Source organism: Xenopus tropicalis, chromosome 1 (genome assembly GCF_000004195.4).
Source record: "Xenopus tropicalis strain Nigerian chromosome 1, UCB_Xtro_10.0, whole genome shotgun sequence".
Lineage (NCBI taxonomy): Eukaryota > Metazoa > Chordata > Amphibia > Anura > Pipidae > Xenopus > Xenopus tropicalis.
In genome coordinates, this window is record NC_030677.2 from 55018144 (window position 1) to 55036237 (window position 18094).

Sequence of the window (18094 nt, forward strand, 5' to 3'; positions counted from 1 at the left end):
GGTGATGTTGATCATATTTTGCTTCAAAGGGAAGCATTTTGGACATACAAATGAAACTATGCGGTTCCTAAGGGCATGGATAGCCCCCTGTCTCTGAACTCTTCATTGTGTTCTTTTTCAGCACCACATTTTAACTACTTTTACTTGCTTTACGGCAGTAGTCACTTTTTGTCAATTTACTTTGATGTCACTTCCTATTAATATGCCTATATTGGGTATATACATGTGATTGAGTTGAAGGCATGGTTGCCTTGAGAAAAGCCCCAATGGAGACTGAAATGTTACATTGTCTGTTCATGCTGTTTTAAATACATGTTTTGATTCTTCACAAGAAATCCTAGTGTTGCTGGTCTTTTTTGCAATATTTAAATTATTTGCCATGAATTGAGACACATATTGTAGCAGTGTGCCACCCTCTGTCTGTATGTATAAATATATTCAGCTGACAGTGGGATTCTGGGAGATATCACCATACTATGGTTTGAGTTAACCCTAACCCTTAACGGTTTCAGTTTCTGGTTGCCTGCATATGATCAAGAATATTGCTTCTGTACACATTACTGCTCTCTAACAACTGTAGAATTGTGATAATGTACTTGTTTATGTGTTGTGCTGTTAAGGTTTGGGTGTGATACCAGTTACTCCCTTGGGTGCGCAGCAAGTCTAAATATAGATCTGCAGAATATCACTTCCTCATAGATGTAGAGAACATTTTCTAACTACTTATAAGTAGGGTTCATTTGCTTTGGCAATTCCCTTCATACTGCACTGATACTCCACAACCATAATACTGAGAGATATAATTATAATAATAATAATAATAATACGAGATAATGATAGGATTACTTTGCTTTGGGAATACCCTTCGTTGTGTAAAGTTAGATAGTGTTGATAATATGAACCACTGTAAATTCTTTGCCTGGCCAACCAGTCATGTTATGTTGGCCATGTTAATACCAAAAGGGAATGTGGGAAGGAGGGGAAATAAAAGAGTAACTAGAAGATAAGGATAAATGAAAGAAAAATGGTGTGATGATTAAAACAGAGTTGGAGACCAATAGTGAAAGAGTTCCTTAAGATAAGAGGAATCTCAATAGCATTGAGAAAAGGGGTGAAGAATCAAAAGACTGAAGAGGAAAGGGTTAAAAGAAGAAAGCAGAAAAATAATATGAAGACTGGAGATAGGATGGAAGGTGACTTGCAAGGCCGTTGGGCAGGGTGCTCTATGGTATCACACATGGGTGTCTACAGAACATTTTCCAGGAGGGGAAAAATCGCGAACCAAAGCAAACTGTCTTTTTAAACTAGACCTGCATGCAGGAGTTACAGTCATGGCAGTTTTGTGGGAAATTAGTGGGCAGAGCCCAGAAAGTCACTTGCAGCTTCCATAATTGTGTAACTAGTGGGACTGTTTAATAGGAGAGTATAAATTCTAAAAACGTGTTGCACTATAAGTAACACAATAAGGTGATATTATTTAGGAAAAATAAAGCCCCAGTCCCCAGGTTCAATACCTATATCAGGTATTTGGGAACTTTTAGGGCAAGGACAAATAGGGTGATTATTAGGAACGGAGCGTCATTGGTCGCGGCGACTCATATAGTAAGCTAAATTGCTGTGATTCGTTGCAGCAACTGAGGTTTTTAGAAGGCGACCAATTGCTCCGTGTGTCTCTGTGTACCTGTCTACACACAGCAATAAGAGAAAAGCCGCAGGACTGGCCATTGGTTATTTCAGGCAGCAGAGAACCAAATAATAAAGATTTCAGACCCTTTAAGTGAAAAAAACCCCAAAATAGTTCAGTTTACAGCAGAAACAGTGGATCTGAGGTCTCTGAGGTAAGTTGCGTATCAAACAAAAAACAATGCAGAGAAGCTTAACAGGGGCAGGCAAGGGGCAAACTCCAACGACCATTGATGAATTAAGAAACTTAAGGTTCTAAGCCTTAGTACACGTCTTCTATCCACCGAGCGCAGGCCACGCCCTCCTCTGCATCGCATCAGCATCCGCATCCTTGGGACCCACCCTACCTTGCCCAGCAGCATCGTCCTCCACAGGCAGCCGCAAATCGAGCGTTGGTCTTACATAAACTGCACACATTTACTTGTATTTAGTTTTAAACATATTGTATGGCTCTCACGGAATTACATTTTAAAATATGTGGTGTTTATGGCTCTCTCGCCAAAAAGGTTCTCGACCCCTGTTATAAAGTAACATCAACTGTTTATATTGGAATCTATTTTACTATATCAACTTTCCAGCAGTGGGAATGACTTATTGGGCCACACACCAACATCATTAGGCCCCTACACTTACGCAACTACCGACTGGTTATCGGGCCTGTAAAATATTAAGGCTGGAAAATTGGTGATACAGTGGGTTTGAAGGACTTAATAGCTGTGACATTCATGCACTCCTGTCTTAGCCATACATATATTGACTGACACATAAATTTATATAGTCCTTTGTTCCTTACATCAGCAATGTCCCTAAGCAACCTATGGAATGCCCTATGCATAAGGGTGGGGGAAGTGTATCCCATTGAGGGGGTATATATTTTGGAACAAAGGAGAGCCTGGGACACAAGAACACAGACACACGAGAACACAAGCACACAGACACAGAAACACACAGACACAGAAACACACAGACACTCTCACATACACAGCTAAGACACACACATTCATCCACATAATACACTTTTTAGACATCAGATTAATACATTCATATATTATGTTTTATGGTTTTGGTAGGCTGTCGATGATATATCTGACTGGCTTAATTGTTATAATTTGTATGTATTTTTCTGTAACATTATTTCCACACAGTAAATATACTTAAAATATCACCCTGGTGAGTGGTATCTGTTGACCATAGAACTTACACAAATTTGATAAAATATACAGCAGTTATTACAGTTGGCGATCCACCCAGATTTATAGACCTGCGCACTACACATATACACACACTCTCAGCTTCAAAGGGGGACAGGAGGGTGTAGTTTAACTGAAGCTTCCAGATGTCTATATGAGTAAAAGAACCTAGAAGTCGCTTGTGTAAGTATTATAGGCTTTGACATAATTGCGGGCGCAGTGAGAAACATTCTGCTTTCCGGTGAGTATGGATTTTCTTGATGATTTGGCTAGGAAGAGCAAATTTGAGTTTAAAATCCCTCACAGAATTATGTCTGAGGCAGAGATTTGGTCAGATCTGTATGGTCAATGTGTGAAAGCAAATTTAAAGTTAGAGGAAGGAATATCATTTTCCAAGATGAAGCATAGGATTAACAATGTTATGTTAATGATAAAAACATTTAATACGTTAATATGCTCAAATAGAAAGGAAAGTGATGCAGGACAGATTACTACTCTGGATGAGGAAAGAGTAGAACGTGACAGGGTTAGTGCTGACTGTCTGGCTAAAGAGATTGTTAAGCATGAAGTTAGACTGTCAGAAATGGAATCAATTTTGCAACATAATCAGGTTTCTGTGATCACAAAGGAACAGAGATCCAGGTTTGTTCCAAATCTTGATGATCCAGCATTAGATTATGACAGGGCAAAATTGCAATTAAAAAGTTCAGGATTGTGGAAAATATTCCAGTTTAACTTAAAATTAAATGTCTTAATGATTTCTGATTTATTTGAGTCCCACATAGAACAATATGAGTTGAGTGAGGACCAAAAGAATAAAGTGTTTAAACTGTGGGTGCCAGCACATATTTGCCAGAGAGTATATGCATCCCAGCATATTGATTGGGAGCGTGGACCTTGAGTCTGTTAGGGTCTCATCATACCAAATGCTGCCTGGATGTAAAAAAAAAAGGTGCCAACAGTATAAATGAAAATCATTTACTTTAACACACAGAAGCTCCCTGCTGCTGGCTCTAAAACGGTCGCTTTTATCATATCGGTCCTATCATCATCTTCCCTCAAGCAGCATTGCGTGCCATCAACAACACTGCCTCACCTTCAACAGATGTAATCGTAAGAAGCTTATAAGCTTTTCGGCTGTCTTGGAGCCATAAATACTGGTGTCCCACCCCTGGACCTGGCTAAATACAAGCTAACACTATTGTATACAGGGAGTTCATCTAATTGAAATTATTAAAGCCAATCACTTACCTTGCCAAAGTTTCCATTCCCCAGCTTTACATGGAACTCGTAGTTCTTGATGTTTTTGGGATATGGCCTTTGTGCTGGAATACAAGGCCTCTTCACTACACTTCCTTCTTCTGGAAGAGAGGAAAGAATATTAATAATTCATATTGCTAACATATACTGCAAGACATCCTTCTGATTTAGTTCTTTCTCGTTAATCCACTTCCTGAAAGGAGGAGAGTGAGGGTAGGTGCTCTACAGCATGAGGTAGATCAGTCCAGTGAAATCCAAGTTAGCATTAGGACCCATGAGTAAGGGGTAACAAGCTTAAGGTATAGATCATAGATTAATAAAAGGTGTCTCTTTGTTTTGTCAATTTGCCAATATTTCCTAGTCTGCCTAATTTATACAGGTAGTGGATCTGTTATCTGGAAACCCATTATCCAGAAAGCTCAGAATTACAGGAAGGCAATCTGACATAGACTCCATTTTAATACAATAAATTAGATTTTTAAAAATGATTAGCTTTTTCTCTGTAATAATAAATCAGTATCTTGTACCTGATCCTAATGAAGATATAATTAATCCTTATTGGAGACAAAACAATCTTATTAGGTTTATTTAATTTCAATTCTTTTTATTAGTAGACTTTAAGTATGGCGACCCAGTTTATGGAAAGACCCCTAATTGTGGAAAACCCCAGGTCGTGAGCATTCTGGGTAATAGGTCCCATTATTATTAACATTTATTTATAAAGCGCCAACATATCCCGCAGAGCTGTACAATAAGTGGGTTACATACATTGGACATACAGAGTAACATATAAATCAATCAATAACTGATACAAGAGGTGAAGAGAGCCCTGCCCAAAAGAGCTTGCAATCCCATACTAATATACTGTGCTCAGGTGTAGGAGTTTAAGGGAAGGTTGGCCCATAACAAGGCTTGATGGGGTGTGATGGAGCAATGGGCAATTTCCGCCAGGAGGCCGATGTCCCTGTAGAAATGCAGTTGTTTAAATATAACAGGAATTGTGGGTGTAAATAGTTCCCTGCATTTATACAGGTGTATGTGTATATTTGCACATTTTATATATAAAATAACCAGCAGTCATAGGTCTACAGGTTGCTCATTGATTTTGGTAATTAAAAGCTCAATATAAAATTTTAAAGCTGAATGTCAAAAATTTAAACTGCTTACCATTAAATTTAAATTGCAAAATGATTTAGATTGATTAAGGTGCTAAAATTACATGTTATAGCAGGTCAGTTGGTGGTGACAGTGTTGGGTGGGACACCTAAGTGCATCTTTTTGTCAGTAACATAATAATACAAAGTGCAAACATTTGCCCAAGTCTAGCAACCAGTAAGCCACAACAACCAATTAGATGTTTGTATAAGTATTTATAGCTATATCTGCTATAGGCAGATTGGATCAGTGAGAAAGTATTAAGTCATGTCATGGATATATCATGATAGACAGGAGTGTCAGATCTTTCAACATTAAGTTAAAAAATAGTATAATAGAAAATATTCTTCAAATTACATCCAAATTTGCCTCTTGATTGGCATTTCTTCTGCAATTAGAAAAGTAAATAGTCTTTAGGCTCTACACAACTGACAAACTAGCAGGGGCCAGGAAAACTCTCTAGGTAGGATGAGTTTAGAGATGAGGATGAAAGAATACATTTTAACATTAAATTGATGTTTAATCTGGTCCTTCTTACCTTCTGATGTTTCTCTCTCCCTCTTCTCCCTCTTCTCCTTCTTCTTCCTCTTCTTCCTCTCTTGCGCTTTTTGCCTTTCTTGGCTTTTCTCCTCCATGTTGGTTCCCATGCACTTGATCTTTTTAGCTGCCCCCTCTGTCTCCTTCTTGATGTTCCTCTTCCGCGTGAGCCCACAGGATGTTGAAGGTTTGGGGGATCTATCCATAGCAAGTGTATTAATCCTGAAAACTATTAAAATGTAAAAAATCGCTTCTTACTGGGAGACGCTTTAGAAACGCTACCATTCACTGAAGCAACTCTGGGTAGAGTGACCAACTGCTATTTTTCATTGTCATTGTCATATGGCTGTGTGCACAGTGTTGTTAAGTTTTACTGATCTACTGCAGCTTGCATTGTATAAGCTATGCAAGCTGCAGTAGGTCAGTAAGAACAAGTCATTCTGTAACATACTAAGAGTTAACCTGAAGGTGAACAACCCCTTAAACATAAACTGCAAAATAGCCATATCTAGCACACTTTCCAGTGTGAGGTCATACCAAACCTGGAAAAACACTTGTGTATATCTTTCCATCTGACAATGAATATTGTCAATAATATCTTGTTTCAATAACACTGTCACTTTACATATGTACAGGTATATGTATAGTATTTTCTCATGTAACTGTGGCATAGCACAACTGCCTCCTATTTTTATTACGAGATATATTAGTATCATGTAGCACATGACAATTAGCAGTAGACCAGATATCCTCCCATCTGTACTTTTCAACCAATATGCATTGTATGGCTAGAGACTGCCCACAGTCTCATGGGTCAGAGAGATTTGCTCATGAATGTTGATATTTATAATTGGGAGTAGGGAGTGATGTTATTCCTGGACAGACATTTTCCTCATAAACTTGAAAAATGGACTTCTTGGGTCAGCTGGTCTGTTACCCCAATTGTACCAAAAATATATTGGCCAAATAGTTTGTTAATGGGTTGTACACAGAGCGATGTTCATACAGTATGGTTGGAAAATGGCCAGCTTTTTATGAAAAACTTGCAAGTGGTCAAGCTTTGCGATCTGATATTGTAAAAACCTATTGTACGGAGTATTTGCAGTCCTGCAGTTCTCCATATGAGGTGTTTACATGTGAGCATCCCATGAAATGAAATTTTAGTCACAATTGGAAGTATATAAGCCATAAAAAAACTGTAGAGAATTACATTAAAGGAAATCTGAAACCTAAAAAAATGAATGTACAATTGCAGAATGTACATTTTATCAAGATATTTTTCTTGTTCACTAAATTCCCTCAGCAAAGCAACACCACAACTTCCTTTTTTGTACTATATTCATTTTCTCTGAATTGTGCCCAGTAAGCAAGAATGAACACGTGGCGCTGTTCCAAACTCATTAGGAGTGTAAAAACTGCTATTTTTCCTTTACATTCCTGATGTCGATTTTAAGTAATCCAGTGCCAAATAAAAAAAGTTAGAAAAGTTCAGTAAAAAAAATTTATTGATATAAAAAGTGCCAGAATATTCACCAATATTGTATTCTATTACAATAACTTGCTCACTCTAGTGATCAAAACTGCAAGCATTAATATTCACATTTTCTTGGATCAAATTCAGTTCACAAGTTTCCACAGTAACTTCCAGAGTCTCTCGAAATTGGGAAAGCTGCATTTCTGTTAGCGGTTGCTGTCCAAATGTCCAGGTTCATGTAGGCATGGAAGGGGTTAAATCTAGGCGAGTACTCCTGCTTGCACATAACTGAGTGATTCCCAACGTGCTCAGAATGGGGAGGAGAGCCATTGACCGGGCAGCAGCCATCAAAGCCATCATTCTGAGGGGCCCAAATAGAGCCAAAAAGTCCTGACATGGGGGACAAACTTCTGGTGCTGGAGAGGTAAGGCTATAAAGCAAGGGCAGAATTAGTACATAGTAAAAGACAGCTGATTCAGTTACATGGGAGGAACAGAATAACAGACTGAAGTTCTGTCTTACTATATAAGGTGACTTTATGGGGCTGAGTCTGCACTAATGCTCAGAAGCATCTGTTGTTATTCTGTATATCATGGATCTCCAGCCTACTGAGCTTCAACTTTTCATGTTATTAGCTTGGTTATTTGTAATAATACATATATTAAAGATTATATTAAATTATATAATGATAGGGCTCTTCAGCAGACTGGGGACAAAAAAATCCCGTGGAGGCCACATCTGGAGCCCTTGAGCATCCTGTTGCACAGGCCTGACCTACAACACACAGGTTTTCTCCAGCTCAAAACTCCTGGAGCAGCACCGGATTTATGCACCCAATATGTGCAAACAATATTACTTTCACTTACACCAGGCAGAACACACTGACACTGCTGTTTGTTCCTACCTTAAATGTATCATCCATCCATGAGAAAGCTTACAAATTATGCTCTATGCATGCCTTGCAAGTGTGCAACTAACAATCTTATTTGCTACAGAATGACTCACATAGCTTGCTGGCTCCCAGGTGCTGGGCATGGGGGGGTCCTGTGGAGGAGCTGGTGGCACAGGGGCACTCATATTCCATGTAGGCTGGCACTGGTGCTCAATAAAAGCTGGGTTCTGAACTTCAGGACATGAAAAACCACTGTGATAATTCATATTTTCTGTAAAATAGATAAAAAAAAACCTTTAAGTGACCATAGCAGACATGTATTAGTGTGCATGTATAGTACATACTTGTTAATACCATACGTGTGTTTTACTGTGTGTCTCTCAACTGATAATACAATTTCTTTTGTTTATATCATCTAACTGGTACACTACAGTCAATATCACATTACAAAACTAATTTTCATTTCAGTACTTCAAAATAAAAACTCAGGGTAGGATTTGTTCCTTAACAAAAACGGGAGAATTTGCTAAAGATCTAAATAATTCTGTACGCACTGTATAGAAAAATTTGCTTATAATATTAATAGCTTTTTAAAGAAGTGCATCATAACTGCCTTAAAATGAAAATTCTGCACACCAGAGTGACCGTACTTATGTGTCGTTAATTTGACTGGTTTACCTTCATTATATGGGGCCAAGTCATTTAACTCCAATGGTCCGTAGATGCCAGAAAACTGCCCGTCACATGTGGAATTCCAATTAATAAAACTGAAAGGAAAAACATGCTCATGCAACTCTTAATCTCGACTTATTGATATGGCAATAATGTTTTTACATCTGAACTGGGTAGCAGAAATACAGGGATTTACATTAGGGGCTTTGCAAGAGTTAGTGGGACTCCTAGGGGCAGATTTATCAAAATATGAATTTTTTGTGAAATGTATTAAAATGTGAGATAAAAAAAAAAATTCACCCGTATTTTTTTTTATAATTCCCATAAGATTTTTAGAAGCGAATCATTGGTGAAAGTTAGAGTAACTATTTGATAAACACACTTCTAAAAATTACATAGGAATGAATAGAAAGTGGGTGAATTTTTCTGTGGTGAGTTCTAATCTTACATGTGCTGATCAAAACTCCTCTTATGTTTTTTTTTTTCTTTTAAATCTAATAGTGGGTTACGGTCTAGCTGCATCACATACCTATTTTGCGCAGGAGCAGGATCACGCATAACACATGACACTGTGCCCTCCACATTATAATTGACATCATTTGGTAAACAAACAGGTTGGGTGCTCCAAATGTCTTCATGGGAATATCGACCTACAAAGTACAAAAGGACACTGGATTAATAACACCAGCTAAAAACAGTATTACATTTCCCAAGGGATAGCTGCAGGTGTAAACCTGTATCAGGACCCCCCTCCATTGTGCTGTGATGGTTCATTTTGCATTTTCCTGATAGCTGCTCTTGGGATTGCAGTTACCAGTTAATATGACAGACAAATAGGTTATGGCGCAGGCATATTTCAGGTGTCAGGGTCACTTTGATATTACTATTACTTATAAATGCCTTCCTACACTTTAGCATTATATATCATAGATTCATAGAGATGCATAGTTTCCCCATTACAAAACCTGTGATGCTGCAAATATTTAACATGGAGGAGGGAATTCACAAATAAGTGCAGCTACATTTAGCAAGATAAGGAACACAGTTCTATAACCTTTAGTAAACGAGGAAAATAGTACCTTTGCTTTTCTCTGTATCTGTAACACTGGTGTAAGAAGGAGATAAGATCTCTGGGTAACGAGGCATGGCATTTATATCTGTGCTGGAATCAAAAATATGGGGAGGTGTTAATAGATAAGTAACAGCATGAGCAAAATAAGTGCTATGGCACACAGGGCATTTCTCTCCTGGAGGAGAACCACCACTACCACCAACTGAAGTCTGCAGGACGCCAGTCAGTGCTGAGCAGGGACATAGCAGCAGTGACATTTCTGCACCAGCAGAGAAGCACTATGCATGACGTAGCTGTAATAGGTAAATATATAGGTTCCTTCATCCTCAATGTGCACAGGGACACAGGCAAATAATTCTTTCTACAAGACAATAAAAATCCCATAAAGGGGTTGTTCAGAGGAACAGTAAGACCAAGTTTTTTTTTTAACACAGCTATAATGATAGGCAAGCCTTATCCCCCCCGAATTCCTCTGTGATCTAAACTGGAAGTCAGCTTCAGAGGGTGACCCTGCAGTGTCTGCAATTTAAATTATGTTTCTTTTGCTTCGGACAGCTTTTGGGGGTGATGATGAAAGCTTAGGTGCTTTAGCTAATTTCTGGTTCAGATAACAGAGGAATTCAAGCTGTCCCCCTTCTCAACTTTCTCCTATGGGGAACTTTGACAGTCAAATTCAAGCTGAAGAATTGAAAAACAATTCAAGGGTAGTAATTCTTTCCTATCATTACAGCTTTGTGGGAGGAACGGCCTATTAAAACAACTTTGGTGTTCCTTTAAGATCTTTCTTAGGTCTCTCTATTGTCAAGTAAGAAGGCACTAGGGTACTTGTGGGTAGGGTAACTTTTCCAATATGCCAATACCTAATTGGGTTGAGCCCTTTCCTCCTCTGATACAGCCAAAAAGAAGATGAGCAGTGTGAGCTCCATCTTTTCCTTCAATCATTTGCATGGCACAATTCCTATTGGCGGGCATTACCATTCATGCCAATGCAAATGAGCAAGGACATGGTGGGACATGTGCAGTACAGGCGGATATTCCTGCCAGTGACTCTACACACAGGGGCAGCAACAGGCACACCTGAACTTAGTGTAGCATTTTAAATACAACAAAAAGTGTTTATGATATGGGACAATTTGTGCATGTCTTTATTAATATTAAAACTGTAATGCTTCTATAAGTAAGCCCAGTTGTAAACATGCTGGTTGTGTAAGGAATAGTTGCTGAGGCACAACGGTGGCTAAATACCATGCATGCAGTAAGAGCAGAACACATTGGTTTCTTTGTTCTCAACTGTTCCCCTGGCATCCTGGCAAAGGTAGTTTTTTTCCCCACATACCTCATAGATGGGAATCAGCCAAAAGGAAGAACTGCTTGAAATATGAAAATATGAAGATTTCCAGTGAAATATCTTCTTACCTTGTATTGCAGATACTGTGAGAGAGGTTTAGGGCAATGGGTGCTTCTGCAGGGAAACCACTCTGAGGCATGCTTTCTCCTAAAGTAAACACAAGGAATTGTTAGCTACACAAACACTACATCTAAAATAAGGTAAGCTACATAAACAAGGGGGAGGGGGGGAGGGAAAAATAAGGCAAATATGAAAAGCATCCCAGGCTTGCTTACTGCCAGACACATTTAACTTAAAAAGTTCAATTCATTTATATCTATCATGTAATTAAACAGGACACCCTCATAATCAAGTTACACAGCACTTTAATGTATAACGAACAGGTATCATAATTTAACAAACAAGGGTTACAGAATAAAAAATAGCTCCAGAGGGCCCTGCTCACAAGAGCTTACGCCCTCTTTATAATATCAACCGTGTCCTGTTCTTCAAGCAGGTAGTGTATTTATTTACAGGTAGGGAATTTATTTACTATGAATGACTAATGCAGAACCTATAGGTTTGTTGCCTATTTACAATCACTGGAACACAGAGACATAATATAAACTGTGAGGGTTTACTTGTCAGAGAAACAAAATCTTTAAAAAGTAGAACATGGAATGAAAGGAACACACCTGAACAGTATCTGCAGGCCATATATACCTTTTTTAAAAATGCATAGCCTCTGTCACATGTATAGAGATCCGAAGAATGTAAACAGAGCAACAAGATACTGCCTTCAGCAGCAATCACGTTTACATAAATCACTAAAACCATTGCAAATGTTTAAACTACATATTACATTTCCTTTCATTGCGCAAAATTATTTTTGAGTGAGATTAATGATAGGTAACTATATAAGTCGAACCACACTGCCACTCCTTTTTACTCTGTTGATTTTTATAAGAATGCCTGTATAATCTGTATATGTACTTTCCTTCTGAAAAAATAAAAATTATGTTACAAAAATTTTTTTATCATTTTGATTGCTGTTCCCCTTTAAGCAAATAACAGAAGTCTGCCATTTCTGTATCGCTTTATGGCACAGCAATGCTCCTCCACCCAGGCCTTGGCTGAATCTTGAGTCCCCGAAACAAAAGCTTTCTCTATACTATTTGGAACTTGTAGATCCCTGATTGCATTTTATTCTAGATTCATGGACTGGAGTGCAATGAAATAAAATTCAACTGTTCTTTGATAAAGAAGGAATCCAAGTCATTAATGCAGATGGATAAAAAGCATGTGTAACACGAGATCAGACACGTGACATAAGAAAAGGCTGTGCTTCAAATTATGCAGCTAAACTGGAATAAAACATTCAGCTACTTTGCAATTCTGTAGCAGAAATGCTATAGAAATGGTTTTGCATTACATCTAGTAGGGTTCATATGTATCAAAATAATGAGAAAAACAGATCTACTTTAAAGACATTAAAGTTAGACTGAGATTAATTATCTGAGATAACTCATGATGGTTATTTCTAGTGAATTACTAACAATCGTTATATTTCTAATCTGCCTTACAGAAATTAAAACTGCAATATTTTTGCTGGGGTCAATAAGCCTGAAAGGAGATTAATAGACAAACCCTGGTTATGGTCATTATTTATTAATTTGTCAAGCCATCTCTTTATTATTCTTCAAGCCATTCACACAAATATAAGAGATCAAATTCTGAACCGATGAGGTAAAGAACAAAAGTTAAACAATTACATACAAAAAACCCACACACACAAAATTTACTGACTGCCAATAATATCTTGGACCTGACTGTATACACCGCACCGAATCTTCCTTTGATGTTAATTAGAGATCCATAAATCAAAAAGCAAAGAACCCCCACATACATTTTATCTGACATCAAGGCAATATTCATCCAATGAATCTTTTGTCACAAGGAAAGGTTTGATTTTCAAGGTTAGCACGGCAAAACAATGGAGTTAATATTTAAACAGAATAAAATGTTGTAATAGTGGCAATGAAATGGCTGTTAACTGTTAGGATATAAGCTTGGAAAACCTTTTCCTGTGTATTAACTGCTATTTAAATCTATGACAAGAAAGTAGTGGCTTTTGGGTCACAGCAGTTTATAATATAATGATTGCTTAATTTTTAAGTGCACAATTATTTTTAAGGGGATTTGAATGCGTGTCTACTAAAATGCACACTGAACATATTACAATGCAACAGTTATGTTCATATGCCTCAATTTAACTCGAGTATTTGTATTTCTCTATTTTAATATACTTAGTATGCATGGCAAAAGTGTAAAAACGCAGCATGCTACACTTAAAACATGATTCAAAGGATCATTGCTACATACGTGAAGGAAGAAAGTGCCTTGTAGGGAGGCCATTTTTCTTATCACCCTCAGAACTGCTAGCACTGCTCCAGCTTCCCCAGCTACCACGGCTGGCTCTCACGCTACCACGGGAGCTGCTACAGTCAGAACTGGAGTCCGACGAAAACTTGTCTGCTGGTTTCTTTTTGAGGATCTGATAGCATTCTAGAAAAAGAAAACAAAAAGTTCTTGAAGGACTACAAGAGAAAAGGCGTTGCTTGAATATTCAAGTGGGTTCCAGTGGGAATGAAATGTTGGAATTTTCAGCACGATGGTAGAATAAAAGCGCGATTATTGTTTCTGATACATAAGATGAGGCCTTTGGTGAGATATTCCAGTTAGACATGCTTTGACTGCTATAAAAATGCATGCAACTGCCTTGTTAAAGGAGAAGGAAAGGCAAAGTCACTTGGGGGTGCCAAAATGTTAGGCACCCCCAAGTGACTTTAATCGCCTACCTTGTACCCCGGGCTGGTGCCCCTGTAAGGAGAAAACAGCACCAGGGTACCTGTAGCGAGTGCTTCCTCCTTCCTACTTCGTTTGCCGGCAAATTCCACTGGCCGGCGCATGCGCAGTAGAAGGAAAGCCAACTTTTTTGTTAAAGTTCGGCTACTCACTCTCCTGCGCATGCGCGTGCGAGCGATGCAAGATGCGCTGCAGCTACCCCGGGCTGGTGCTGTTCTCTCCAAACAGGGGCACCGGGCTGGGGTACAAGGTAGGCGATTTAAGTCACTTGGGGGTGCCTAACAATTTGGCACCCCCAAGTGACTTTGCCTTTCCTTCTCCATTAAGTTATACATTTTATTTTTTTTTGCCTGTAAAACCATCATCACAAAGTGACCAAAGAGTGACCTACCAGCTGTTGAAATATCTGATCCGCTATTTAATTTTGATTTAACAAATTGTATTGAATTTGTTGCCAATTGCTTGTTTCCACCACAAAATGTGCAATTACATGCTGGCCCTGGTTGATCACACCATCGTAATTTTTTGCTTTATGAATTTATTGACTTTAAGTGACTTCTTACTTCTTTATGATTTTAAGTGGCATTTTACTGATCACTATGCAACTATACTGCTAACTTTTAGACTGATTTGTATTTTGCCAGTTCCTTGGACAAATGAATTTAGAATATTTATCCATAAACTACAACTTACGTTGCTAAATATTATGCTGTAACCAGTGCACTGAATAAAAAATTTACGTTAAAGCACAGAGGATCATGCTCTAAGTAACAATGTGTTTCTGTCTGTACAACATTATGATGCAAATATATTTTTTTTTTTTTAATTCTGAAAATAAAGCACGAGTCACTGCATATAAGGAGAAGTGGTGGTAGCTTCCCTAAAATAAAGCCACCATGTAGCAAATTTTACAGTAAATATATGGGTGTGTGTTCATAAAACCAAACATTACAAGGCCAACAGAACAATATGAAACAAAAAAGAAATCAAATGGCCACCTAAGATAGGTAACAGCTGCTTCCTACCTTGTTGTTTGGTGAGGTCAATAAAGCACTACTATAAATAGTATTCCCAGAAAATCAGCAAGGTGTGCCATAAAAACAATGGCAGGCAAGATGTGCAATACAGTTATAGAAAGTGCCCTAGCTGACCTCCCTAATGTTGCTGGAATTTCTGATATTTACCATTCTGTGGTACATAAAGGTAGAACTAAACATTATGATGTAAGCAGATTAGCAGTTCAAGCAAAACATCAGCATGATTGCCATGCTCCGAGTTCTGTGCAGGGTCAGAGAAACCTTAAGCTGGTAGACTGCCTCATAGGGGATTCACTTTCTCAGACCAACTTGGCCAGAATAGTTTTCTTATCCAACTCTCTTGAGGTGCATGCACTTAAAATTATTCACCCCCTCTAAGTTATTACAGTCCTCCCTCAGCTACCTCTCTTTCAGATTTAGAAACCTGGATTCCTTTCTTGCTTTGTGACAGTGAAAGCTTCTTCATTTCTGATCACCTTATTACATTTTTGTCTCACCCTTCTCCTATTTTTTCTAATTGTCGAAATATACATGCTGTTGACCTGCCACATAACTATTATTACTGTTTGTACAAGAAAAATAATTGAAGCAAGCAAGGAAGCAGAACTGTTATTAACAGTGTGACACAGTATCCTTTATGAAGTGATAACCGACAAGCAGCCATCATCTAAGTAAAGTACCTGCATCTCCACGGAGTGGGAATCTTCCATTTTTTGGTTCCCCTTTAAACAGGTCCCCATTTGGTAATGAATTCCAATGTTTTATCCTGTTAGGCCCTCTTAAATCTGATCTTTCTACCTCTTGCCACTTATGTTTCACGTCATTCTGTTCAGCACCCCTATATGGAAAGCACAAAGATTAAGATTAAGAAATAAATCACACATACAATGTAAAAACACAGAAGACCATAGATAATACACTGCAACAGAAGAGTGCCTCAAGTGAGGAATGACTGTGAATGAGATCTGATTAAATCTCTTTTCTCTCACAACTGCACTGAAGAAGTAGATCAAGTGTAAATGAAGAATCTATTTCACTTTTCTGTTTGGTACAGCTCATTCAAAAAAGAGATTTTCACTAAAACAATAAAATGAATCTCCAACGCAAGTCCTATTTTTAGACTCATGTTACATATTGCCCTTTTAACAGTTAAAGGAACAGTAACACCAAAAAATTAAAGAGCTTTAAAGTAATAAAAATATAATGCACTGTTGCCCTGCCCTGGTAAAACTGGTGTGTTTGCTACAGTAACACTACTATAGTTTATATAATAAGCTGCTGTGTAGCCACGGGGGCAGCCATTCAAGCTGGAAAAAAGGAGAAAAGGCACAGGTTACATAGCAGATAACAGATAAGTTCTGTAGAATACAATAGTGTTTTATCTGTTATCTGCTATGTGCCTGTGCCTTTTCTCCTTTGAATGGCTGCCTCCATGGCTACAATGCAGCTTATTTATATAAATTATAGAAGACTTTATGAAGTAAACACACAACTTTTACCAGTGCAGGGCAGCAACACATTATATTTTAGTTACTTTTATACACTTTCATTTTTTGGTGTTACTGTTCCTTTAAACAACAACAACATCACTTGAACAAAGCAACCACACAACTGTGCAGAATATTTTACAAGATTCTATTCCAATATATAAAACAAACATCATCTTCAGTTCCTCTAAATGCTGCTCGGAAAGCTTGGAAAGCTCCCTGTTCTCAGACTGGCACAGTTGTACACTTAACCCCAACTGGGCTGCACTACTGCAAGCCATTCATAATGGCTACATCAGACAACTTAGTGGCACCAATCGTATATCATTCTGTCATTGGTGCTTCCTTTCTACCCATGCACTTCGCCTTATGCTTTTTGTGATCAAATCATTTTGACTACTATTCAGCCAACTTGTAATAATTGCCACAAGCAAGAGTGAGAAAATAAGCAGAAAAAAAGTAAGCAGAAAAATGCAGACAGCACAAGCAGAAAGACTATATTGTGTGGGCACCAGCCCAAACAGTCTGTTCTGGTGCTGACGCTTAACCTATGTTATATGCTATACATGGTGCAACCCTGCCGAGTGGATAGCCATCTTTCTGTTGCTGCATTCATTCAGGATAAAAGCCTAAACAAATCAGGACAGCATCCTACTTCTCTCACTTACTAACAGACAATGCATCATACATTGTCTGTATGTGTATGGGCAGGCATCAGAAACATTACCTTTACCAAATCAAAAGGAACTAGAAACAGTGCAAAATGTGTGAAACTACAGCATACAGAATGTAAAAGAAGAAACTCGCAGAACATGCATGACACTGTGGCAAATGGAGTCTTGGCTTGAGGAAAACATATTAAAAAGGTTATTAAAAAAACATTTGCTTTAATTACACAATATTTTATATTCGGATTCAGTTATTAGATCATTTCCCACAATAAACAGGACTTTTATCATCTGAAAAACGTAGGATGGGAGGGTGACAAAACAAGCAATAGATTATATTCAAGCAAGGCCATGACTAAATGTAAAAAGTCACAAGACGAGTGAGGTCAAGTTGTCATGCAATAAAAAGGAGTTGAAAGGAGTGGGTGAAGGAGGCACCTTGCAGGAAAGACGGTGTTTTTCTTTTTATTTTTTCTGGCAGAAGATCTGTTTTTATTCCAATTTACATTTTGGAAAATCCCATCCCTCTTGTCGATGGGGCTTTTTTTCCTAAGTGGCTCTTCGTGCTGGAAAATACAAACATGACATCACTTTAAAAGAAAGCAGAGCAACTGTGCTTACCTGGTTTGTCTCAGTCTATGAAGATTTGTTTTCAGTTTCACTAACAATTTATCTCAGTCAGCATAACTAAGGCCGAATGCCAAAAAATACACAAAAGTGCTATACAGTGAACTGTAAACACCAAAATTAGATTTACGACAATGCAAATGGCCTA

General features: G+C 38.1%; 1 protein-coding gene across 3 annotated transcripts in view; it reads right to left on the reverse strand.

Moving 5' to 3' along the window:
* Positions 1-7312: 7312 nt before the first annotated feature.
* Positions 7313-18094, reverse strand: part of tmem131l (transmembrane 131 like) — a 62493-nt gene continuing 51711 nt past the window's right edge. For 2 of the 3 annotated variants that reach the window (XM_012955618.3, XM_002933479.5), the window contains 9 exons: positions 17758-17885; positions 15845-16002; positions 13645-13827; positions 11352-11430; positions 9943-10025; positions 9393-9513; positions 8870-8958; positions 8305-8462; positions 7313-7729 (listed from right to left, as the gene is read on the reverse strand). In XM_012955618.3, coding sequence (XP_012811072.2) covers positions 7448-7729; positions 8305-8462; positions 8870-8958; positions 9393-9513; positions 9943-10025; positions 11352-11430; positions 13645-13827; positions 15845-16002; positions 17758-17885 — 1281 coding nt within the window. In that variant the 3' untranslated portion in view covers positions 7313-7447. The remainder of the gene's footprint in view (positions 7730-8304; positions 8463-8869; positions 8959-9392; positions 9514-9942; positions 10026-11351; positions 11431-13644; positions 13828-15844; positions 16003-17757; positions 17886-18094) is intronic. The other variant, XR_004220960.1, reaches the window with a different exon arrangement.